This window comes from Dreissena polymorpha, chromosome 3 (assembly GCF_020536995.1).
Source record: "Dreissena polymorpha isolate Duluth1 chromosome 3, UMN_Dpol_1.0, whole genome shotgun sequence".
NCBI classification, from domain to species: domain Eukaryota; kingdom Metazoa; phylum Mollusca; class Bivalvia; order Myida; family Dreissenidae; genus Dreissena; species Dreissena polymorpha.
Window position 1 is genome coordinate 66,529,850 of NC_068357.1, and position 26,779 is coordinate 66,556,628.

The 26,779-nt window shown below is 36.6% G+C and overlaps 2 protein-coding genes across 5 annotated transcripts; one reads left to right on the forward strand and one right to left on the reverse strand.

Annotated features, from left to right (window-relative positions):
* Window positions 1-6: 6 nt before the first annotated feature.
* On the forward strand, window positions 7-12,601 carry LOC127874562 (dnaJ homolog subfamily C member 17-like). Its single transcript, XM_052418949.1, has 10 exons — window positions 7-173; window positions 1,247-1,316; window positions 2,133-2,191; window positions 4,621-4,708; window positions 6,254-6,330; window positions 7,515-7,655; window positions 8,777-8,854; window positions 9,162-9,242; window positions 10,261-10,416; window positions 11,650-12,601. Exons 1-10 carry the CDS (start codon window positions 96-98, stop codon window positions 11,776-11,778), a joined length of 957 nt encoding a protein of 318 aa, XP_052274909.1. The 5' UTR covers window positions 7-95; the 3' UTR covers window positions 11,779-12,601.
* On the reverse strand, window positions 12,585-24,400 carry LOC127874560 (uncharacterized). 4 transcript variants are annotated; one of them, XM_052418945.1, is made up of 4 exons: window positions 24,223-24,400; window positions 22,325-23,842; window positions 13,221-13,328; window positions 12,585-12,889 (listed from the first exon to the last, which is right to left on the reverse strand). In XM_052418945.1, the coding sequence occupies exons 1-2, from the start codon at window positions 24,298-24,300 to the stop codon at window positions 23,003-23,005; spliced, it is 918 nt and encodes a 305-aa protein (XP_052274905.1). In that variant the 5' UTR covers window positions 24,301-24,400; the 3' UTR covers window positions 12,585-12,889; window positions 13,221-13,328; window positions 22,325-23,002. The 4 variants fall into 4 exon arrangements, with proteins under 4 accessions (XP_052274905.1, XP_052274906.1, XP_052274902.1 ...); XM_052418946.1 differs by having other exon boundaries at window positions 13,210-13,328; XM_052418942.1 differs by lacking the exons at window positions 22,325-23,842; window positions 24,223-24,400 and having other exon boundaries at window positions 13,221-22,151.
* Window positions 24,401-26,779: the final 2,379 nt, after the last annotated feature.

A 26,779-nucleotide genomic window follows, 5' to 3' on the forward strand; every position in this document is an offset into this window, starting at 1 on the left:
CAACTTTTGCCTATCCATTTATATTTCATTGTGAATTCACGTTAGCAATTCTTTTTGTTTTTCAGCAAATAAATTGTACTTTCACGTAATTAATAATGGCATCAAGCTTCGACATTTCAAAAGAGGACTTATATGGCATTCTTGGCGTACAGGAAGATGCCACAGAAAAAGAGGTTAATACCAATGTTCTAAACGCAATATGTTTTCGCGACATACGTTTAATTACCTTACCTTACGTTACCTTAGATGGTTTACCACCGCAGGTCTTTGAAACCTCTATAGTGGCCTCTTCTTCGTCCTCACTATTCAGTAGTCTCAGTGTTTTGCTACCGGTTAGTATTGTATTATAGTCACATTTATAGCCGTACACCATCGGGTGCCGTGGTTGATCCAATGTTTATCCAGGCGTCTTTTGAATGTATCAGTGTTCTTGGCTGTGTCGACAGAACTTGGTAATGTTTATATTGGAGTCTTTTCAAGACTTAAATAATTCAAAGCCATATTCACAAATTACTGAAAGTTTCAATGCATATAGCAGGTTATAAAGTTAGTCCATATAAACGGACTCACAGAGCCTTTGATAATTTTTGCTATGGTGGCTCTGGGAGTCCATATGCACCCCTTCATAAACATGGGTGCAGTTCAGCGCACGGAATCTGTGCGCTTCACTAACCAGATGTCATTTGAGACAAATTGAGGAAAATAATGAATAAACTTTTTAAACATGTTAAATTTACCTGAATGGCACCCTACGGATGTTATCCTTTGCATGCACCCTATAAAAACACGTTGATGTTTCAACACACTTTTCTCACTGACATTTTTACATTTAAATTTGAAACGGTGTATTCTGTATCAAATACCACATCGTTATCGACTTTAATAAGCTCCATCACATTACTCAACGTGCAAAATATTCGTGTACTGCGACCTAACCAATATTGGGTCTATTTCCCAATATGGCGGATACAGCTTACAAAAGAAAAACTAAGTCAATAAAAATTAATTATTTCTTGCTTTAATGGTACCATTTAGATGAGTTTGTGGTTTAGACAGGTAAACTTTAATAAGTTCTTGCAGTTTCAGTGTTCCTTAACGCTTGCATTGTTGATAACATTTTGCACCCATGGACAAGAGCATTGCAACTCTCAGCAACCCATTGGGTTATAAAGCTGAGAGTTGAATTATTGCAACTAGTTATAAATTTTGATAATAACGATATTGTAAATGTATCATGTTTTTGCAGATCACCAAGTCCTACAGAAAACAGGCGTTAAAATGCCATCCTGATAAAAACCCAGATAACCCTTCAGCAGGTCGGTGACGAAACTCTTCAAAGTAATGATGTATGGTGAAAAAAAACTTATCAATGATTATCTCACTTAAATGTAAACATTCAAAAATCTTCAGAAAGGTGACACTTCACAGAAGCTACCAATCATACTTGGTATGCAGTGTTTTTTTCACCATTTTGGGAAAGGGGCTGGTCCCTTTGGATTGGGAAGAATCGGAACGTTTAAACCAAAATTTGGAAACTAGTTTTGTTATTGTTTTGCTATCAAATGCTTCAAACTTGAGATTAAAAGTGTTTCAATATTACATTTACTCAGGTGTAACTTGCAGAGCTGGATGGGAGAATCAGATGAACAATATTTTGAGTCATTTTTTTTTTTTGGAAACCTTCAATTGAAAATTTAGGTCCCATTTGGGAAAAATGTGTACTTTTTCCATTGTTATGTGGCCGAATACCAGCCCTGATTTTGAACGAAAGAAAGCACTGTTATGGTAATAAACTCCCCACAGACTCACAGGATTTACCTTCGTATCTGTTAATATTAGCAATCGTTTCTCCTACTGGTCAAAAGCAGGAGACTTTCCTATCTGTTGATGGTAACTAACTCCTAAAAACAGGCATCAAAGTACTTACAATTTTTCAGGTTGAAAATTGATTATTGGCATCTTTTGTAGAATAAAATGATTATTAAATGTTTATTTAACGGCTTGCCTATGTTTTATAATTAATTTGTTTGGATTAATTAATTTTTTTTAATACATATGTATATGTATTTATAAGTGTATGTGTAATCTTGATTTTCTAAACTACTGTAATTGGTAAATACCTTCTGTTTCAGCGGAGTTATTTCATCGACTTACCAGAGCATTGGAAGTTTTAGTTGACGCAGCAGCACGTGTAAGTACTTACTTGCACCTTTGTAAAGTTTTCAACCTTTAACCAATAGACACCAGCACAAAATCTTCTATTTAGAAGGAGTTTGTAGCAGCGTTAGTCTTGATACAATAATTTACAATTGTCATGTGTAACTGTGCAAACATGATGTGAATTTGTTAAAGTTTTTATATCACTTGCATTACTTAATAAACAATGACATGGGTCAGTGTTAATATAGATTATGCATGTTTGGTTTCATTCTCGGTATCATTCTAACATGTTAGTACTCATTGGCAAGTACAGTTATTTAAATAATATGTTATGGTTTTGCAGCTTTCTTGCTTTAATTCAATATAAATCATTACAGCCTCAATAGATCTTAACATGTTTACTTGGTAATATAATGTTCACTAAATATTGGGATTACACACATTTAATACATTTATAGTTTACTCTATGCCAATTAATTCAATTGAAATTACTTGTGAATGATGCTGACCATTTGTCCTTTGTTGTTTTGCTTAGAATATTTAAGATCCTATTTTTATGCCCGCCTTCGAAAAAGAGAGGGTATATTGCTTTGCTCATGTCTGCGGTCAGCCGGTCTGTCGGTCCGTCCACCAGGTGGTTGTCAGATGATAACTCAAGAACGCTTGGGCCTAGGACCATGAAACTTCATAGGTACATTGATCTTGACTCGCAGATGATCCCTATTGATTTTGAGGTCACTAGGTCAAAGGTCAAGGTCACGGTGACCCGAAATAGTAAAATGGTTTCCGGATGATAACTCAAGAACGCATACGCCTAGGATCATGAAACTTCATGGGTAGATTGATCATGACTCGCAGATGACCCCTATTGATTTTGAGGTCACTAGGTCAAAGGTCAAGGTCACGGTGACCCGAAATAGTAAAATGGTTTCCGGATGATAACTCAAGAACGCATACGCCTAGGATCATGAAACTTCATGGGTAGATTGATCATGACTCGCAGATGACCCCTTTTGATTTTGAGGTCACTAGGTCAAAGGTCAAGGTCACGGTGACCGGAAATAGTAAAATTGTTTTCGAATGATAACTCAAGAACGCATACGCCTAGGATCATGAAACTTCATAGGTAGATTGATCATGACTCGCAGATGACCCCTATTGATTTTGAGGTCACAAGGTCAAAGGTCACGGTGACCCGAAATAGTAAAATGATTTTTGGATGATAACTCAAGAACGCTTTTGCCTAGGATCATGACACTTCATAGGTACATTGATCGTGACTCGCAGATGACCCCTATTGATTTTAAGGTCACTAGGTCAAAGGTCAAGGTCACAGTGACAAAAAACTAATTCACACAATGGCTGCCACTACAACGGACAGCCCATATGGGGGGCATGCATGTTTTACAAACAGCCCTTGTTCTTTTTTCGGCATAGCTGTTTAACGTCACTTTTGACCTTAGATGACCTTCATTCATGATAGGTTCGAAATGAATAAATCCGAATTGTGCATTGGCTAATAATACAAAAATTACCGTAAACATTGGTAGTCTAGTTCCTAGACTAAAACATTGGATGCATATCATTTGAACTGAAATATGAATATATTGTAAATTACATGTAAATTACAATAAATTAAAAACTGTCATGATACAAAACATCCTCTAAACATTACATCGGAACGTTTCTCCTTAGTTTACAAAGCAGTATACATGTAGCATTAATCACATGTCTGTACAATTCAAAGAATCTATTGTTTACATGCTGTAGCGGCCACACTAAACACTACAAAAACAGGCTAGATTGAACTTTACCGGTACACAGTTGTTTACCACTATTGACAAAGCGAGGGTTTGTGGGCTGTAGCCTGCGATACTAAGGAAATATATAGGTGTTGGAAATATATCTGTCTTTGATTAATTATAATCCATATTTCGTGTATTGGTGTAAATATGTTTCTTTGTACTTTGTTTTTTTCATTTTTTATATAAATTTCTGTTTTTCTGCAAAAAATTCATATCACTATGAAGCTTGCAATATGAGTCTTTTATGTTTACATTCTACTAACATCTGTACACATTATAACACATTATCTTTTATTTCATTCCAACATTATATTCATAGTTTTTCAGTGGTGAATATGTTATCTTTTCCTATTGAAACTAATGTATTACTCATTCATTTATGAAAACCTAGTCATTACAATACTTATTGACAATAAAACATACAATTTCACCTCTTCTTGTTCTTCATTTTTTTTTTTTAATACATTGAAATATATTATCTTATTATCACTCACTACCTTCATTAAAATACATGGTCGCTTCATTCCATCTCCTTTCACTGGTCGCAAACATTACAACATCAACGCCGTATATCTTTTTAAAGATATTTCTTGTTTAGGTTGCCTTATAAAATAATAAAAATTTAAATTCTGCATAATTTTTACCTTTTACCTAGGCGGCATATGACAAGATACTCAAGGCAAAGAAGGCTGCTGACCAAAGGAGAAAACAGTATGATTCTAAGAGGAAAAAATTCAAAGATGGTATGACAACTTTGTAATTAAAGTCAATTTCCTATTAAATAAGCAATTTTTTTAATTCTTTTAAAAATTCGTAGCATATATTTTATCTATTGAAAGTCTTACCAACGAAAAGAAATCATGAAATCTCTCAGCTAATTCTTATTTAGTTATCATTCACAAAGCATCAGAAGTAAATCTTGTAAATACGCTACATTCATTACAAGTGTACATTTGTGTAAATTTAAGATTTGCACCAAATGCTTTTGATCAAAAATATAATTGAAAAGTATTCCTTACCAACATTTCTTATTTTCGTTTCTTATAAACATGATTAAATTTCTTTCTTAGGTACAAATAGTTATAGCTAAATGAATCTTTCATTTTATTGATTTTATTTTGCCGCACACCATTTTACCATACAAAGAGTTCCTTTTGGTGGACAGTGGTTTTAAATGATTTCTTTCAATCATTAATGACTAATGATTAATTGCACATAACGCAACTAAAATTGTTTAAAGACATATACCAGCGTAGATGTTAAAGCATATTCTATTAGTATATAAGTATACAATACAACAGGCTTTGCGAAATTGGAAAAATCTGCCTGTCATTCAAACATGCATTTCAGAAAACGTGCCGGTCTGTAAAAAATTTAGCCGGACCGAAAAAACAACAACATAAAAACGACATATTGGATGATGACGAAATATGTAACAGCTAGGGCATCTAATTGGTCAAACTATATTTAACTGACCAATGATATCCATTTTGCTACTGAGTTTGAAGTAGGTGTTGTGTTACCAGTTGGATTTGGTAATTGTACGTAACAAACTTATTGCAAACATCAAACAATGAGCGATCTCATTTTCATGATGTAGTAAGCGGTTTCCTCTTCGAATTTTCCACTTTGAAAAAAATATGATTTGTTTGCATTTATTTCACATTTTTCCGGTCGCCAGGACCGACATTCTTGTTTAACCTGTCGGACCAAATGGAAATCTGCCGGTCAGGACCGGCGGACCGGCTATTCGCCAAGCCTGATACAATAAAATTAACTGAATACAGGAAAACAGTAAATAAGTTGTTCTTCTTTGTAGAGCTTGAATAGAGAAAAATATTCTATTTAATGAATCCATATCAGTATCGTTTATGCAAAGTGATTGTCATGATTGTCCAGACATTTCACAAGCCGATATAATGCAGAAAAATGCTACCATGTTCATTAATGAAAGAAAAAAAATATCAAAAACTTCGCTCTGTGATTAAAACATTTTGGAAGTTATTTTGCTAATAAATGTGACCATAATGTCAAATAATTCAATTATTTTTATATGTGCCTCGTTCAAGGAAAGCCGAGCTTAATGCACATGAAGTCTCGACAGGCTTATGTCACACAATATTTTCCGCCAAGCCTGGATTTTTTTATTAGAGACTTCCTTTAAGTGATAAATTCCATACAAGACAAAGCCATGTCCCTTATTAGCCTGTGCAGACTGCACAGGATAATTTTAGACAACACTTTACACATACCGGGTATGCATTTAGCCCAGCTATGTGTGTATATAGATTTGGAGGCCAGAGAAAGAGCGGCCGCAGAACAGAAGGAAGACCCAGCAGCAGCAGCAAAGAATCTTCAGAAGGAGGTAGGTGTACGGGCAGGGACCAGGGCTCCATTTAGTTACTACTTAAGGGAAAATTTTGTTATAATTTTAGGCGTCAATAACTCTTATTGTCCCCTACAGGTGAAACTGGAGGGGACTTATGGTTTGTGCTCTGTCTGTCAGTCAGTCTGTCTGTCACACTTTTCTGGATCCTGCGATAACTTTAAAAGGTTTTCATATTTTTTTCATGAAACTTGAAACATGGATAGATGGCAATATGGAGATTATGCACGTCATTTTATTTTGTTCCTACGTCAAGAATTCTGGTTTGCTATGGCAACAAATATATTTTTAAAAATTGACACTGGTGGAGTTGCACTGATAGGGGACAATTTTGCTTGGCAATCTCTTGTTTAGACTTAATTTTGTCTAAAAAATCCTTGTTTCACTAAAACAACGGCTTTACAAATCTTCAAAAGGGGTAATGTGGGTTGCAACAACTTTTTTTGAAGCCACCTTTTGTTCGTACTCCTGTGTGCTATGTGAAATGCTTTGACATCTAGTCACAAACATCTGAAGTATTATTTACAGTTTCATGTATAAAAGTAGATTGTTCTGAGATTGTTTCATAAAAATAGTCGCTTATATACCACAGGCATTTAACTCTCAAACAATGAAAGACCTTCATTTAAAAAATTGTATGGGGCACTACCCTGCTAATTCTGACTACCTTGCTAACTCTGATTAGCATTTAAGCTGAATTTAGAACCATTTTCTTCCCAGGGTAAGAAAGTTAATTTGTGTGAAACAACTTAATTATACACATGCCTTTAAATGGGTAACAAATTCATGAGGCTTAGTTTTTAGTTAGGCTGTTTTTGGAGAAAACCCCAAGGTTTTGTCATAGCCAGCTTGTGGTCTCTTGTCGTCTGCGATCTGTGTCGTGCTAAAACCTTAACATTTTCTTTATTTTTTTAACATTGGCTCTAAAATCAAAGTGCTTTCACCTACAACTTTGAAACTTCATATGAAGGTGCACCTCGATGAGTTCTACACGCCACACCCATTTTTGGGTCACTAGGTCAAAGGTCAAGGTCACTGTGAGCTCTAAAAAAAGAACACCTCTTCTGACAAACTTTCATGTTTTCAAAACTGCACCTGCAGTCAAGCGTAGGCAACCGCTGTGCTAAGTTTCCATCTTTCCGCTCCTCTGTTGATGCTGCTAGATTGAGCGACTTCGTAAAGAGGGAAACGCTATACTGCGCGAGACTCAGGAGCTGTTGAAGAGAGACCTGGAGGAAAAAATGAAAACTGTGGCACAGTCAGACAGCGAGAGTGATGAAGAGAGCAGAACTGCAAAAGTCAAGGTGGGCCCATATTTTTAAAAATCACATAGATGATATTTCCCCATAAATTGAGATATTTAATAAAACTAGGAAAAGTGCCTCTTTTCTAGAAGATAATTTTGTAGTTACAATTTGATATTTATGAAATCAATAAGAAAAAAATATATGTCATGCAAAAAATAATTTCTTGATTTAGTGGGATTCGAACTAAGACCTACAAAATGGCCTACTTCAATGAGAACTTTACTTCATAACCATCCTGTTATCAATAATGTGCATGCGTTAATAGGAATTTTATGCACATTTCATTCATAAAGATTTAAATAATACTACTGATTTTATTGCACCCACCATGAGTGTCTTCAGGGACAACTTTTTATAGTGACCATATTAACATCTGATATGCTCCTTTAATAATACATTTGAGCCGTGCACTGTGAAAAAGTGGTTTAATGTATGTGCCGACAGTGCATGTGCGGACTGCACAGGCTTATCAGGGACGACAATTTTTGCCTAAACTTGACTTTTGCTAGATAGAGACTTTCTCTTGAAATGAAAAATATCATAAAAGCAAAAGGTGTCGTCCCTGATTAGCTGTGCGGACTGCACAGGCTAATCTGGGACGACACTTTACGCACATGCATTAAACCCCTTTTCACAGAGCATGGCACATTTATGAAATGTCACAGATAATAGATCTTGAAAAATGTTGGTGTGCCTTTTTTATGTATCACTAATGAAAGATATGCACAAATCAAGGTGTGCATTTAGTAATAGCACAAATTATAAATTGCAAACACACTGTGTGTGCCTTTGATGATACCACACATTATAGATATGCAAAAATCAAGGTGTGCCTTTGTTAATATCACAAATTAAAGATTGGCAAAAACAATATGTGCCTTTGTTAATAACACAAATTATAGAAATGGAATAATCAATGTGTGCCATTGATAATTTCACAAATAAAAGATCCCCAAAATCAAGGGGTGCCTTTTTAATATAACATATTTGCATTTGTTAACATCACATATTAAAGGTCCACACAAAGAAAGGTGTGTCATGGTCTTTGTAAATCAACTAACAACGCCATATCTCTTTTGACTATTTGTTTTGTATAATTGTCTATGCTTTTATTTCAGGCTAAATGGAAAATAAAGAAAGGTGATACCAGAGATGAAGGTTACACCAAAGACGAGTTGTTTGATATATTTTCCAAGGTAAAATATTTCCAAACAAGCCATAAGTGTACTGAAAAAGTTTTTTTTTTTTTTGCATAATATGGATAAATGACAAACAAATCTGTGTGTCGTATTTAAATGTACAGTTGTTTGTCCTACCTAAGTAACATTTAAACATGATAAATACATTTGCCAAACACAATGAGGTCTAAATTCACAGCACTCTATTGTGTTCAATGTTTACCTTGTCCTTTAACTGCCCTATAGTTGTATATAACAAATGAGAAACAAAGTGTGTTTTTATTATTTATTTACCAAATATATTATCTGTCTGATAATGTTTCAGTATGGTGAAGTTCTCAACATTGTTGTGTCAGTAAAGAAATCAGGGACTGCCATAGTAGAGTTTGCATCTCCTTACAATGCGGTAAGTACTGTTGTATTTTGTCTGAGACTCAATATCAACTTGATGAAAGTTGATGGGCAAATAATTTCTTTTTAGTTCCTTTTCTGTTTATTAGTTCAGTTTTGTCGCTTGAAATATGCATGATTGTAGCTTTATTGAAGCAAGTGATATGAAAATAAATTGAAGACTCTTGTCTAAATTCAGACAGTGTATACACTTAAAGTTATGTATGTGACAGGTGCTATATGTATAGATTCAAAGGGTTTTGAAAACAATTTAGTCTTAGTGTTTATGGTAGGCAATGTACATCACAAATGTTACTGATATTCACCATATTTGAAGTAAAGGTCTCTATAAATGTGTCTTGTTCTGAGAAAACTGGGCTTAATTCATGTGCGTAAAGTGTCGTCCCAGATTAGCCTGTGCAGTCCGCACAGGCTAATCAGGGACAACACTTTCAGCCTAAACTTGATTTTCGGTAAGGAGGGACTTCCTTGAAACTAAAAATACCATTAAAGCGGAAAGTGTCGTCCCTGATTAGACTGTGCGGACTGCACCGGCTAATCTGGGACAACACTTTACGCACATGAATTAAGCCCAGTTTTCTCAGAACAAGACACAAATATACAATTTTATTAAAAGGATAATTATACACCCAGTAACGAAAAAAGAGAGTTATGCTGGGAACACCCTCTTGTATATCTGTCAACCCATTTGTGTTCCCATGGACATAGGCTTTTCTGATGTAATTCTTTTGTGCGTGTTTTTTCAATGTCAACATCCAAACTTGCACACATTGTTTATTGCAATATGAAGATTTGATTTTACTATTTTTATCTACATTATTCAACATTATAAAGATTCTTCCCTTTTTCAACATTACATTTTATTATTACAACTTGCTACATATTAAAACCCACAGGCACAGCATACAGAGTTTTGGTCATGACTTTGAGACGCTTTAGTTTGAACATATTTCCTTTGATAGCTATAATTATGATTGTTAGTATGACTACAACAAATATTTCATTCTATACAGGATCTTGCAGTGCGCAGTGTCACTGGAAAACCAGACTTTCCATTAACATTGAGCTGGTTGTCAGGACAACCGAGTGAGGAGAGGGTAGGAAACCATGTAAACCCAAACCTTGGTCAGTCTTACCCAGCAAATGGCACTTTTCAAACAACAGCTGAGGTAATTGTTGTCATAATTATTAATCAGTATTAAGATTGAGTAGTTAACTAATGTATTATAGAAATGATACGCAATTGATAATGTTTTACATAAAGTATTAAAGGGACCTTTCACATTTTGGTAAATTGACAAAACTATTTTAAAAAATTCCAGATTCAAACAATTTTGTTGTAGTTATGATATTTATGAGAAAACAGTAATACTAAACATTAACCATGCTCTAAAATATCCATTTTATGCATCTTTTGACGATTTAAAAACCTGAAAATATCATTGTTGCAACGGGAAACGATTGAATAATTTGGAAAGTTCTGTTGTTGTCCTTATATTTTGTGACACTCGAGAATTGCTTATATAAAGTATAAAATACATTATTGATTGTACTTTACACATTAAACCCTGTGCATTTCACAGAGCATTGCTCATTATTATTATGCTCCCCCAAATTTTTTGGGAGGAGCGTATAGTCGCCGCTTCGTCTGTCCGTGTGTCCTTCCGTACGTGCACACTTTTTGTCTGGGCTACATGTATTTCTCAGCAATTAATGACCGGAATTCAATTAAACATTATGGGAAGCTTCACTATTAAGAGGAGATTTGCATATTATCAGCAGGTTCTGGTCAGATGATTTTTCACAGAGTTATGGCCCTTTGAAATTTTCCATTAACTGTACATATAGTGCAATTCTTGTCCCCTCAACTACTGACTGAAATTATATGAAGCTTTATGGGAAACTTAACTACCTTGAGGAGATGCGCATGTTATTTGTGGGTTCTGGTTAGATGATTTAATTAGAGAGTTATGGCCCTTTGAAATTTTTAAGTTGCTAAACCATCCATCATATTATTTTGCCCTTCAAGACATTTCCTTTTATCTGAATATATAGTGCAATATTGTGACAAAAAAAAACTTTGGGGAGCATCACCCGTTGGAGACGGTTTCTTGTTTTAATTGCTATTACTATGTTCTATACTGTCAATGCAATGTACATGGATAATCTTTTGTATTAAATCATGAATCATAGAGAAATCTACAATATACATACACACGTTCCTGTTAAACTGGATTTTTGCTAAAGAGTGACTTGCTTTAAACAAAAAATAAAAGAAGAAAGTTTCGTCCCTGAATAGCCTGTGCAGACTGAACAGGCTAACATGGAACGACACTTAACGCAAATGCATGAACCACCCTTTTCCGTTTGCGAGTCCAATACATGTTCTGTTCTTGTTGCAGGATACATTCAGCGGGCCACCAAGCAGTGATAACCGAGACTTTGAGAGTATTGTGCTGATGAAGATGAGACAAGCAGAGGAAAGGAAGCGACTGATAGAGCAGATGATGAAAGAGGAAGATGAGGGGTGACACTGACCTTGATAGAATGAATAAATTATAGATGATAAAATGAGCATGGCTGGGTCTGAAAAAGGGAGATCTTGAATGGTTTTGTTGACTCGAAGGGAAATAATTGAATTTAGTGGCTCAGTAGAAAATGAGAGAGATATCCATGCAGTTATATGTTATGACTTCTTGTGGACAAACATGGATACTTCAAAAGCTTTTGGGATGGTTTAGATGAAAGTACGAAAAAATAGTTGAACTAATATCTGCAGTAGGCAAATTTTTTTTTAAAGATGAATGTCTCTAGAATATAAGGAAGATGAAAACAATGTAAACAGCATAGTCATTTGTTGGTTTTGATTGAAATATGAGAAAAAGACAGTTTCATGCTTAAAGTGATGCCAAATACAAAATCAGTTTACCGATATTTAAGACTTATTGTTAACATGCTCTTTAATGTGAAACCGCAACTTCAAGTGTGGCTATCTATTGGCATATGAACAAAATTGATTGCGGTAAAGGTACAAAAACAAATGGACTGAAATGATAATAATTTAACTTATGTAAGTATGAATTTGATTTATTATGACAATGCGTTTGTTTGGACGGCGTGTTTTGTAAATGATTGTTTATAATGACAGCGTCCTAGCCACACTGAGGCACACCGTGGCAGTTGCCTCGGCTAAAACTTGCAGAGCAATTTTGAGATAGCAAGGAAAAAAGGATCCATTGACCACTATTATATTGTCTGTAGTAATATCATCCCATGTACATGAAGACAGCATTAATATGAATGGCTACAAAATAAGCAAAGTTAAAAAAAACACGGATAAAAATACAAAGTTTATTGTGTATGTTCTTTATTTATTAAAAAAACAAAAACAATTTTAACCGCTACTCTTTATTTAAGCAGTTTGTTTCATGTGTCGAACATCAAGTCTAGCAACGTTCCATTTAATGATATTAAAAGTGTCCAGAGCACGTGCTTCCTTGTTTACGAAGCCTGATCCCCAGTCGTCCGATCATTAAAACAGTTCATTGTCTTCTGATGTCACCACTAGCATAGTGGTTTTATCAACATTCATCTGTATGTATTGTTACTCTCTCTTCATCGACTGCTCGATGACCCCCATCCCTGTAAAAGTAATTACAGCCATAAGCTCACAGCTGCTGTAAAATCTTCATCAACACCATCTTTCCAATCATTATGATTATCCTTGTCAATAAACCTAACTTTATTTGATTATACATATTTAAACAAATATATATTTGGCATAGCAGTTTGTATTTGGCAGTGTTTTTAAATAAAAACAAAGATTTATTACTTCGCGATCACTAAAACATTCGGTCAAATATAAAGCTACTTTAATTGGACCAGCTGCTGGTACCTAAAAAAAAATAACTTTACGCAACAAACAAAACTTGTATAAACAGTTACGATGCAAGGTTAATTACTTTGAATATACCCGAATAGCTTTTGGCGTTCTGTGCGTTGAAAATCGCCTCTGCTCATCTTCAGACCATCGAACCATAATGTTGAATTATTATGGCGTATGCCCGTCAATGTAATCTATCTAGAAAGGAAATGATATGGAAGATATGTAAAATCCGTAGGAAAACTCTTAATAAAAAATATGTATAATTTCACCCATGCACATGTTTGGAAAGCGAATACTGCATTATTATTTATTTAAATCAGACAATAAGCCTTAAATAAGTAACGCATACGTGCAAAGAAGTCACGCAGTTTTTTTTCAATACCGATGTATTCACTATCACTAATCAAGAGAAATGTACATTACTTCATGTGTACTAAATACCATTAAACCATATTTCTCATATCTATTTATTTTTTATTATGTAATGGCAGGGTGTGTGGCGATTGAGAACCCATTGCTGAATATCTTTGTCTCTATGCCTGTCTTCATCAATTTCCCGAGACCTCTTTATTTTGAGATATATTTACCAAATAAGCATCAATTATTTAATGGTAGACATGAGGTATTATTTCAGCAAACCGCATAGATAACACATGGTCACTTTCACGTTCTCATATTAAATCAAATTTAAAACCAAAATTAATAGCATAGTATGTGCTCTTGGAAATAAAAAAATAATAGTTAAAAAAATACTTATACTAGTAAAAATATAATTTCATCAATAGAATTCGAATAAAATAACTTTGCACAAAACAAAATTTCGCAAAATCGGAATGAAACAGAGATCAACCTCTTGGCGATCACAACTCAAAGGAAAGATAAAAAGTAATCGTCTTAAACTAAAGAAACTTAAGAAAATAAGAACAACTTGTTACTTTTAACTTTCAGAACAGAGCAAACACTACTTATATTGCTTCAATAGTTTTAATGTGTCGAATATTCAACCATACTTATTATTTAATAAATATGCATCATGTTGCACGATTCTATAAACATCAAGCACTGTATTCTGCACATATAAAACAGTTAAAACATAAGTGTTGCTCTGAGAAAACTGCATAATGCATGTGCGTAAAGTGTCGTCGCAGATTAGCACATGCTAATCAGGAGCGACACTTTCCGCTTAAACTAGATTTTCGGTAAAAAGGGACTTCCTTTAAATGAAAATACTATTAAAGCGGAAAGTGTCGTCCCTGATTAACTTGTTCGGACTGCACAGGCCAATCTGGGACGACACTTTACGCACATGAATTTTGCCCAATTTTCACAGAACAAGACACTTAACATAATTTAAGCTGTTCCGTCAAGGATTTAATTCAAAAAGTCCGATACAGTTTTAGTTTTATTCAAATATCCACGGACAGCTTCACCCGATCATATGGTGAAAAAGAGTGGTGCAGGACCAAAAAAAAGCCATGAAAGAGGCCACGGCCTAAAGCGTGTCTTGGAAACTAATCAAAAGCGTAAAAGACCGAATATTATCAAGAATGGCACACTCAAAAGTACCAAATTAACCAATACTGGCCAGTAAGGGTGTCACGTTTAAACGGTCGCGTTTCGTGTTTTGCTGAAAAACGTTTACTAAAACAGTAAACGTTTAAACGACAGTCAATATCAATATAATAAATATTGGGTTGCAAATAACGTAGCCGACTAGCCGCACGAAGTATATCGATGAAGAACTGCGAAATCCGGGTACGTGCGGTAAATCTGGGCTACCGAACTCGGCAGTAATGTATTTCTGATTGGTTAGCGGATGGCACAGCCATGAACGGAAACTAACGGAAAATCTTCCCTACTTTCCGAAAATCTTACAACTTGGCAACGAAACAGTGCATATGCCGCCATCTTGAAATATTTTAATGGATTGATTAGCTAAGTAAAACACAGCGGTAGCATGTTGAACATCAATATTTTAACCAAATTATATATTGATTACGTTTTAGCTAGTTATTTTCTGCGGTCAACCGATATGCACATTGTATTCCATGTGCAAAATACGTGTCGTTTTCGGAAACAGTATTGTTCGTCGATATTACATTATTTTCGACGTTCTTTAAGTTATTTTTATAAAATGACGAATACACATGTGGTGATACGGATGGTCTGTTTTATAATATTTTATGGTTTTAATATGACGTCATTGCGCGAATGGGATATGCACTGAATATTACTTCCGGAAAAAACTATTTTCAGTTTGGAAATGCGATGGAACTGATGCTTTTTAAACGGACATAGGGTTACCGTTTAAACGGTAACGGTTCGTTTATTTCATTTCGTTTAAACGTTTAGAAAAATCTGTAAACGTGACCCCTTACTGGCCAGCACACTCCCCGTCTTATATCTTAATGATATAACTTTTAGCTTAATATTTTTCAATTGTAAAATTAACCATATGCTTTAAGGAAATAATGAAACTTATATTAAACTTATTCATGAATTAATAAGTTTCGAGCCGGTTTTTCACTAGCATGTTACTAAGGAAATGACTATAACTTCCATGCTAACACCCACGAAAGACACTTTCAGCAGCGAACTTACATAATATTCATAAAATGCATCAAATTTCATATACATAAGGCTAACTCAAACATAACATTGTGCATACAACTTGAAACAAATAACAAGAAGTTAATATAAAATGTAATATGAATATAAACACTTGTTGACACTGGTCGAGTCAATTGTCTATCGATCCACTCAAGTTTCTTCATCAAATGTTCTAGGCTGTATCAAACCAGAATCCAGGCAATCCATCAGTTGAGTGTAGTCACAGTATCTACCTTTTTTATTTCAATTGATAATCCACACTTGCTCGAACTTCTCTTGATTCACACTAATTAAATGACTAGTTTCACTGACTTATAATCACGTTATTTACACTTTGATCTCATGATTCGTTTAATCACTAAGCAATAACACCAATTTACTGATTGGGCGCGTGTATTTCACTGGCGTATCCTTTTGGAGACATCGAACGACTGCTTTCCTCACGAGCGAATCAGCACTGCTTATCGTTTGCTCAACGACTGCCATTGGCCACTGATTTCTGTGCAAAGTCTTATCACGAAGTAGAACTATGTCCCCTTGTTTGAGATTTGGGCTCTTCTGTTGCCATTTCCGTCTGGTCTGAAGCTGATCTTAGTATCGTTCCTTCCACCTTTTCCAGAAAATGTCCGAGAGAACCTGCACGTGGTTCCATTGAGTTTTATAGCAGTCCTTTAAGTCCTTTGAGTTAACAACAGGTTTGGCGACAAAATAAGAGGGTCTCTTGAATCGGTCTCCACAGCCACAATGGGTCGCGCGTTCATGACTGCAGTTACCTCAGCCATTAATGTACATAATAATTCATGAGTTAATTGTATCTGGGATTTTAGCAGCATGCTGTCTAAAATCTTTCTTGCTATACCAATGACGTTCCCAAACATTTCCAGTATGTGATGCATGAGGAGCATTGAAGAACCACACCAATCCCTTATCTTGGATTTGTTTCTGGAAAGAAGTGATTTGGTCAGCAGCGCCCACGAAGTTGGTCCCACGATCCGAACGCAAAATCCTCACTGGTCCGCGAATCGCAATGAAACGCCTTAGAGCGTTGATAAAACATGAGGAGCTCATGTATTCTATAACTTCAATATGAGTACCACGTGTTGTCAGGCAGGTGAAGATAATAGCCCATCGTTTTGAATTGGCTGCCCCTCCACGAGTCTTCCTTGTGATTATCTCCCAAGGTCCAAAAACGTCAACGCCAACTGAGGTAAAAGGTGGTCCGGGTGACAATCTATCAATCGGCAGATCAGCCATCTTCTGTTCAAGTAAACTGCCCCTAAGCCTACGACAAGTTGTACAATCATGTAAAATGCTGGAAACTAATTTCTTGACTCCAATTATCCACAAACCGTTTGTCCGGAGGGCTCCCTCTGTAAAATGACGTCCTTGGTGGGAGGTTTTCTGATGGTAATGATGTACTAATAATGAGGCCACATGACTCTTCTGAACTATCAAAGGGTTCACAGACGCAATTCCAACATCTTTCAGATTTCGGAGGCGACCACCAACACGCAACAACCCACAATTATCAAAAAAAAGTGTCAAAGAGATGATGGAGCTCGACTTAGAAATGTGCCTTTTAGCTGTAAGTGCACCAATTTTTTCGCTATAGTGTTTCTTCTGCAATTCTGAGAACAGAAATTGTTCAGTATCCATTTAAAGAGGAGGTGAGGTGCTCTCTTTACATATATGCCATCCCGTACACTTCGTCTCGTGGTGGCCTGAAAATGTCTTTGCAATATGTATCAGGATTGAAAAGGCGGTTATTACACTTTTCCATTTCGAAAAACGTGTAGAAGCATCGATTATAGGGCTAAAGGATCTTTCAATATGGGTCGTCTTCACTATTATTTCAGGACGAATCTCTGCATCTTCTTTCGGCAGCTGCAGAATATATTCATCGGTTGGACCGACTTGCTGGCTTTCAGTAAGAACGTAAGACGGTCCTGCGTGCCACTTCTCAAGTTGTGAATCCATGCTTATCGAGGACATTCTAGTCGCTGCATCGGCCGGATTAAGTTCTGTTGAAACATAACTCCACTGGCCAGGTTGAGAAAAGGCATGTATTTGGGCAACCCAATTGCTGACATAGGTGTAGAATCTGCGAGTCCTATTACTAATGTAACCCAGTACTACCCTGCTATCGGTGAAAAATTTGAAAGATGATGGAGGAATGCTCAATTGCTCAGAAATGAAAAGGCCCAAGTCGGTTGCTAGGACAGCTGCACATAACTCCAATCTAGGAATACTATGTCCACTTTTTGGGGCAAGTTTCGCCTTTCTCTTGATGAAGCCAACCTGAGAGTCAAACAAAGTGGTGTCCACTAAATAGGCAGCTGCAGCAATGGCACTTTCAGAAGCATCCGAGTAAATTTAGACATTGATGTCTTTCATCAGGCTTAATGACTTAGAGATATACTTCCTAGGAACCTGGAAGCCATGCAATTGTTCTAAACGGCTTTTCCAGGTATTCCATTCCTCGCAATAAGTGGTTGGCAATGGGTCATCCCAAGCACTTCCATCTGAGCAGGCTTTACGCAGCAAAATCTTCCCACTAATTGTAAAGGGTGCGACAAAACCCATGGGATAAAAGACACTATTCATGGTAGATAGCAGTCCTCTTCCCGTAAAGGCTCTATCAACACAGGGAGCTGTCAGGGTAAAAACATCGAGATTCAAATCCCAGCTCAAACCTAAACTGTGTTGAGTCGGTAGCACGTCATAGATATCTATATCTTTCAGGGTGGTGTCCAGTTCTTCCTTAGGGAACTGGTTCATAATCTCAACATCATTGGAGGTAATCTTGTGTAAACGGATCAAACCTTCATCTTGAAGGACTTTTCTGGTATTCTTCAATAAGCTGAAAATAGCTTCATCTTGTGTTGGTCTGGAGGCCAGGGCATCATCAACATAAAAACTTTCCTTGACAAACTCCTGTATGTCAGCATTTGCATTTTCCACCGTTTTCCGAAGTCCATAAGTGGCGACTGCAGGTGAGGGCTTGTTCCCAAACACATGTACCCTCATGCGGTAAACACAAAGTGGACGCTTAGGATCGTTGTCCTCAAACCAAAAGAAACAAAAAAAGTCTCTGTGTTCATTGTTGACAAGGAAGCGATAAAACATTTGTTTTATATCGGCTGTCATAGCATAATGGTCTTTACGGAATCTCAGCAAGACACCAAGAAGACTGTTCGTCATGGTTGGTCCTGATAACAAAACATCGTTCAGGCAAAAGCCCCCATATGATGCTGAGGAATCAAACACGCCCCTAATGTTGTCTTTCTTCTTAGGATGGTATACTCCAAACAATGGCAAATACCATTTCTCCTTCCCATCATCTTCTAAATCTGTAACCCTTTCCGCAGCACCACTAAGGAAGATGTTCTCCATAAATTGTACCAAATGCTCACATATCTTTTTTTCAACAATATAGCGCGTCTAAACACTTGATCCCGGTTATCAGGTAATCTGGGCCTGTTCGGAATAAATGGCAATGGTGCAGTCCATAAACCCGACTCATCTTTTGTACATCCCTTATCCATGATTTCCAAACAATCCCTATCGTCAACTGACAAACCAATCTTTCTATCATCATGTGACCTTCTAAAAATGTCGTTGCAATGAAAGTCTGTGTCTTTTACCAAGATATTCGAATCACAAAAACTAAAAATGGTGCTCCGCCCATCTCCAACAATGTTTGTATAGTACGCATTAACAGTATATGGTCTATGTACTTTTCCAAGACAAACTTCACCAATCACAACCCAACCTAAGGGGAGTTGCAAAGCGAATGGTGACTCTCTTGGTCCTAAAATCTGGTCTCTGATGTGATGTGCGGCTGGAAGATCTCTTCCTATCAACATATGTATTCCATTGGATTGATCCAATGGAGGTATCAATGAAGAAAGCCTTTGCAAGTGTGGAAACTTGCTTACAACATCGGATGTGGGTATCTCTGAAAATTTTTGGGAAATCGCATCACATTCAATCAACACGGTAACTCGAATGCCGTTGCGTCATCTACTGAAGCTATCGTCAATCCCGAGATTCTCCTCCCCGCCATGACTGTACTCCCGGATTAGGATGCAAGAGTATACTCAATAATATCCCCGGAAACACCAAGTTTTTCACACAACTCTGGTGAAATCAAAGGCCGGTTGCTTTGATTGTCGAGTATTGCATAGGTACGTTCTTTCTTAGACCGGCCATCAAAGGACACATCGACCATGACAATCTTACCACATGAACGACCTCTAAAATCTTGACCACATAAAGAAGTGCACTTTGATGAAACCGAAATACCTTGGTTCTCCCCGCCATTGACCGATGTTTGGATGTCTCTATGCATGACTGTGTTATGATTATTTTTCTTGCATATTTCATATGTCACAGTTGCTGGGCACTTTGGTGAAATATGGTCTTTAAAAACAACACATCTATAGCAAAGACCATTTTCCTTGAGGACAGCTCGTCGCTCTTCCCATGTCTTATTGGTGAATGCTTTGCACTGTAACAAACTATGATTTGCATTGTAGGGGGAGCATCACCGGACTTGATTGCTGTTTCTTCTCACCACTGTTACCCTTATCATGAATGTCTGTTTTTCGGTTCACAACGTGACTGTTAGTGTTAACCCTTTTGAAGCTGGCTTGGCATGTGACTTCACCGGTTTATCTGACTGAGTGTTGTTTTCCCACAAAAAGGCTCGATCATTCCTAACATGACTCAATTCACGAACAAAGTTCACAAACACAGTAAATGGGGGAAATATAACTGAGTGATCTCGTTTGTACTTTGCAGCATGACCTATCCACTTTTGTTGAAAACTATAAGGCAACTTGACAACAATCGTGTTCATACCAGATGATGAATCATACAAAGCAAAACTTGATGCGTACTTCGGGTCAGACTTCAGGGATTGCACCTCAAGTAACAAGTCACTTAGCTCAAACAGTTTTCTGTTGTCATTCACTGTTAACTGTGGGAAATTTTGTATCCGTTGTTTCAAACAGTGCTTTTTTTTCTGCAGAACCATAGTAATGGTCTAAACGCTCCCAAATCAATTTCAGTCCTGACTTAGGATCAGATGCGCATGAAGCTCTCATACTTTCCCCCCACATCTGCGACTCAGTACCCAAATTATTTACGAGAAAATCAATTTCCTCTGATGGTTGAATCTTGAGCTCGTTCATGACAGCTTGAAATGTTGTTTTCCATAATGGAAAGGATTGTGGTTTCTCATTAAAACGCTGTAACCTTTTGGGAATAATATCCTCTCTCAACAGAAATGTCACCAGATGGTTCCTTCATCTCTGCGCATGGACTACTTATAGTTTCTGAAGTAAGTCTATTATTCACATCGCTGGTATGCATATCTCTAATACTGCTAACTGGGTGAACTTGTGAACGGTAAGCATTAAATGATGTTGAATTATGAAATTCAGTTAGAGGAGTTGACATAAAGTTAACTTGTTGTGTAGGCGCCATTTCTCTAATGATATTTGTCACCGGAGAATTAAAGGCGTCTGGCACTGGGTTTTCGGCAATGTTCGGCTCCAAGCGGATACGGTAAGGGTCGTCACCAGACTGGGGAAGACTGGCGACATTATTTCGCGATAGTTCTTCTGGAGGTTGAAAAGGCTAATGTAAGTCGTCCGACAATCTTTCCATGTCTTGCTCTTCCAAGTAAGAAGCTTCAGCTTCTGCCATGGCAGCCTCCTTTTCTACTTGTAACAGTTCAAGATCGGCTTCCATGTCATTTTGTCCTTCCGTGATGGCTGCCAATCTCTTTTTAATGTCCGTTTCACGTTTTGCAAATTCTACCAGCACTCGAGTAGCTTCTGCTTTAGCCCTTTTTTTCTGACGCTCTTGAAGAAATTCTGCTTGAATTCCTGCTTGCAGGTCTGGACGGGCCAATTATCTTCTCCGCGTTCTCTGACATTGTGTAGCTAGATCAGCTGCCAAGCGTCCAAATGCACTCTTTTTCACTGTTCCGTCAAGGATTTAATTCAGAAAGTCCGATACAGTTATAGAGTTTTATTCAAATGTCCACGGACAGCTTCACCCGATCATATGGTGAAAAAGAGTGGTGCAGGACCAAAAAAGCCATGAAAGAGGCCACGGCCTAAAGCGTGTCTTGGAAACTAATCAAAAGCGTAAAAGACCGAAAATTCCGAATATTATCAAGAACGGCACACTCAAAAGTAACAAATTAACCAATACTGACCAGCACATAAGCCAAACGAACAAAACACCAAAATAATTCGATATAATATAAAGAAGTGAAACTCCAGCTGCTGGAGCAGTATTGAATTTTCTTGCTACCTTAACGATGCCATACATTCGCGTATAAACGTCGAACTAACTTGTAGTGCCCGTCTTATTTAAATAAATAGAAAAATAGAATTTTACCTTTTTTTGAATGTTCAACTGCACTAAATCATTCCCGTAATCTCTCTGCTAATTAAAATGCATAATACCAAAACAAAACCGTATGTTTCAAAACGAGAATAATTTCATTCATTTCAACATTTTTTAATTTACAATTATGGGTTTGTCATTATTGCCGACCTGCTTACATTGGATGGGATCGTGTGTATTGAGCTGCTCTGTTTCCAGGTAACTATTTCTGTGTATCCGGCGGTGCTCGGGAAGGTGTCTTTTTCGGGGTCGGGGGATGGGCCAGGGGAAGGAATGTCTTGCGCATCTAGCCCATGGTTTGTCCGTTTCTTGCAGTATAATTCCGCCTGACAGTATATTTGTTTGGTGGTCCGGGATTACTTTCGATATCACACACCATTGCTTTCGATATCACACACCAAAGTGAAATCCCGAACAACCACGTGGCTAGTCCAAGAGTTATCATACACTAGCTTTTGCGATGAACTAGTCGCACTTTTGCCGTAGTTCCTGATTTTCTATGTTATGGAAAACAACCGTGTTTACAAGCCACTGGTAGTGTTATTCCTATAGCGTTTTTTTCAGTATACATCTATCTATTAACGTTTTACACGAGTAAAATAGGAAATATCAATCAAAATCAAGTTGCAACACGATCACGAAAACTGTAAAATACTAATCTTTTAAAGCTGATTTATTTATTTAGATTTTTTTCTACTAATTTCTTTTTTACTTTCTTCGTATTATTTCCTTCTAAATAATCTTCTAAACAATTTAGCGATTCTTGACTGTTTGCGTTTCCCTTTTTCATCATCAACATCCGGCAACGGGTCTGTACCACTCTAAATTTCTTGACTCTAGCCGGTTTCACTATGGAAGGGGGGTTCTAACTGAGTGGAGGCATTCGATGCACGTTGAAGTTCTGCTTGTACGTGAGCTTCTTTTACAAACGAATTGACAGTCGCGTTACTCTTTACGACGGGAAACTGTGTTTCTCGAGAAATACTTTCGTCAGGGAAGCACAGGGAGAATGAAGATGGGGAGGAGCCAACGGAATTCCGAAAGGGAGATAAACGGGTGTCCCGAACATCCGACAACGCGTCTGCAACACTCTCAATTTCTTTACTCGTGTAGCTTTCAGCACATGTTGTGTTGGGCAGGTGAGGATCACATTCAAAAACTGGAGCTGTTGCATTTAGTGTTACTTCGTTATTGATTCTGCGGACATATTTCGGGTTTTCCACGACTTTGATAGCCTCGTCTCTGTGTGTTTTACACCAAAACCAGGCGCAGCTATTGTCAACAGCAATGTCATCAACATCATCTTTGGGACGTTTTGGGACAATATCATAAACATCCCTAGTGCAATATTCAACGTTGTCCGAGTATTCGAGTTCTGCTTGTACGAGAGCTTCTTTTACAAACGAATTGACGGTCCGCTCCGACGACGACGTTTCAGCGGAGCTCGTGTCGGAATCCGTTAGGCTTGAGCTGCTCGATTCTGAAGGCATCCATCGCCAGTTGGTCATACTTGACGTTATGTCATATCTATAATCTGGACTTACAACACTAGTTGCAGAAACGACCGACCGGATGCTCATTTCTCTTACAACTATTTTAACCCACACATCCGGGTCGTTGAAGTTCGGGTCATAAACGGAACACCTCGGGTCAAATTGGTAATTCTGAATGGCATCCTGCAAGTGAGGGAGAAATACAAAATTCAGTCGCGCGTTGAATTGTAAGCGGAGCATGTTGCACTCAATCTATTTGTTAGTACATAAATACAAACATTATAATTTAACTACGTTTTTCTCGTTCAACAAAATATGAGTGCACAGATCGATGTATGCCTAAAGTTTTACTTTTGGTATAGATGAAAGCTGGATGAAATGTGAAAATAATAAATATATGTAAAGCTTTGTTGAAATTTTCCCAAGAGTGAAATATCATCAGGCAAATTACTTTCATTTACTTATTTTACACCTCTCGATTAAAATCAATGTTGTACAAAAAATGTCAATAAAAAAGCTAGATAAATATAACAAACAAAATCGTAATATTTCATAGGAAATACCTCTCGGCTGCTAGCCGATTCTTCCATCACCACCTCTACATTTCTTGTGCGTTTAGGGGTGCATGGGCAGTTACCCATTTTATATGTCTTCAATTATTAATAGAATTATATCAGCAACAAATAATACACGTCTATCGATAGCAGAGCGCAGTTGATAAATAATTTCCGTTGTCAAGATGACGACGTCATTTTAAATAATACGCATGCGCCTAAGAAGATCGTCATGACGTCACAATAAAGGCAAGAGTTTTAGTTCTTAGTTTAAAAAACGAAGTTTCAATAGTAGTGATACTGGTTTATCGTATGATTAACGCTATGGTGTTAATTGTACATGGTATATATGTTATATATCTTATTACATATAAAAATTGTAATAAAGAATACGTCGGACAATTTTATCAGAATGTTTCCCGCAAAATGAATAGCTATAGATTTGATATAAGAAATTGTTCAATAAATCCTATTTCACATGTTGCTACACATTTTGGATCCACTGACAATGATTGCACTTTATCAGATTTCTCCTTTGTACCTATTGATGTTGATCAAAACAATCTAGACCGTTTATGCAAAGAAAAATATTGGATACATAAATTAAAAACTATGATTCCTAACGGTCTAAATAATGGACTGCTTTATGACATATAGAACATAAACATAATTAACATATACATTTGATGTTTTTCTATTACTATGTTTTTTTTTATAAATTATATTATTGCTAATAGACTGTTGTATCATCACTGGTCCATCTTTGTATTATGTATTATAAATAATGAATAGATAGTGAATAGATATTTACAAAAAAACAATGAAGATGTTCCTCTGTTTTATATCATTATTGTCCCCTACCGGTTTCACCGGAGGGGACCTATGGCTTGCGCTCTGTGCGTCTGTGAGTCTGTCACACTTTTCTGGATCCTGCGATAACTTTAAAAGTTCCTCATATTTTTTCATGAAACTTGAAACATGGATAGATGGCAATATGGACATTATGCACGTCATTTCATTTTGTTCCTACTTCAAAAAATTCTGGTTGCTATGGCAACAAATAGACTAGAAATACTGCTGAAAATGGTGGTTTTCTGTATCCTGCGATAACTTAAAAAATGCTTAATATTTTTTCATGAAACTTGCCACATGGATAGATGGCAATATGGACATTATGCACGTCATTTCATTTTGTTCCTACGTCAAAAATTGTGGTTGCTATGGTAACAAAAAAAAATAATTCTGAAAATGGTGGAATTTCTGATAATGGTGGAACCGGTAGGGGACCATAATTGCTTTACAATAGCCTTGTTAGTCCCCTACCGGTTTCACCGGAGGGGACTTATGGTTTTGTCTCCGTCCGTCCGTCCGTCCGTCACACTTTTCTGGATCCTGCGATAACTTTAAAAGTTCTTAATATTTTTTCATGAAACTTGAAACATGGATAGATGGCAATATGGACATTATGCACGTCATTTCATTTCGTTCCTACTTCAATAATTATGCTTGCTATGGCAACAAATAGACTAGAAATACTGCTGAAAATGGTTTTTCTGGATCCTGCGATAACTTTTAAAGTTCTTAATATTTTTTCATGAAACTTGAAACATGGATAGATGGCAATATGGACATTATGCACGTCATTGCATTTCGTTCCGACGTAAAAAATGATTGGTTGCTATGGCAACAAATAGACTAGACATACTGCTGAAAATGGTGGTTTTCTGGATCCTGCAATAACTTTAAATGTTCTTAATATTATTTCACGAAACTTGTCACATGGATAGATGGCAATATGGACATTATGCACGTCATTTCATTTCGTTCCTACGTCAAAAATTATGGTTGCTATGGCAACAAATAGACTAGAAATACTGCTGAAAATGGTGTTTTTTTTTTGGATCCTGCGATAACTTTTAAAGTTCTTAATATTTTTTCATGAAACTTGAAACATGGATAGATTGCAATATGGACATTATGCACGTCATTTCATTTTGTTCCGACGTAAAAAATGATTGGTTGCTATGGCAACAAATAGAAAAGACATACTGCTGAAAATGGTGGTTTTCTGGATCCTGCGATAACTTTTAAAGTTCTTAATATTTTTCATGTAACTTGAAACATGGATAGATGGCAATATGGACATTATGCGCGTCATTTCATTTTGTTCCTAAATAAAAAAATTGGTTGCTATGGCAACAAATATATATATATATATATAAATCTGGAATTTCTGACAATGGTGGAGCCGGTAGGGGACTTATATTGCTTGACAATAGTCTTGTTTATTATGTTTTATGTAATATTATGTACTATATATATTTTTCCGCCAAACGACGTTACGTTATTGTATGACGTTGACGTCACTTCCTTTGTATTTATTTATATTAATGTACTACTGATGAAGGCTATGGCCGAAACATGTTTAGTACCTAAGACATTTTAATAAGCAGTGACGTGTTTGTATGATTTATTTAATTTTATTAGTTCTTATTTAACACAGACAGACGGACGGGCGGGCGGGCGGGCGGACGGAAGGAAAGACACAAAGACAGACACAAAGATA

Coding starts and splice junctions, on each gene's coding strand:
- LOC127874562 (XM_052418949.1), top strand. CDS start 96: ATGGCATCAAGCTTCGACATTTCAAAAGAGGACTTATATGGCATTCTT. Junction 7,656..8,776: donor GCAGAACTGCAAAAGTCAAG/GTGGGCCCATAT, acceptor CTTTTATTTCAG/GCTAAATGGAAAATAAAGAA. Junction 9,243..10,260: donor TTGCATCTCCTTACAATGCG/GTAAGTACTGTT, acceptor CATTCTATACAG/GATCTTGCAGTGCGCAGTGT.
- LOC127874560 (XM_052418942.1), bottom strand. CDS start 19,136: ATGGAGAACATCTTCCTTAGTGGTGCTGCGGAAAGGGTTACAGATTTA.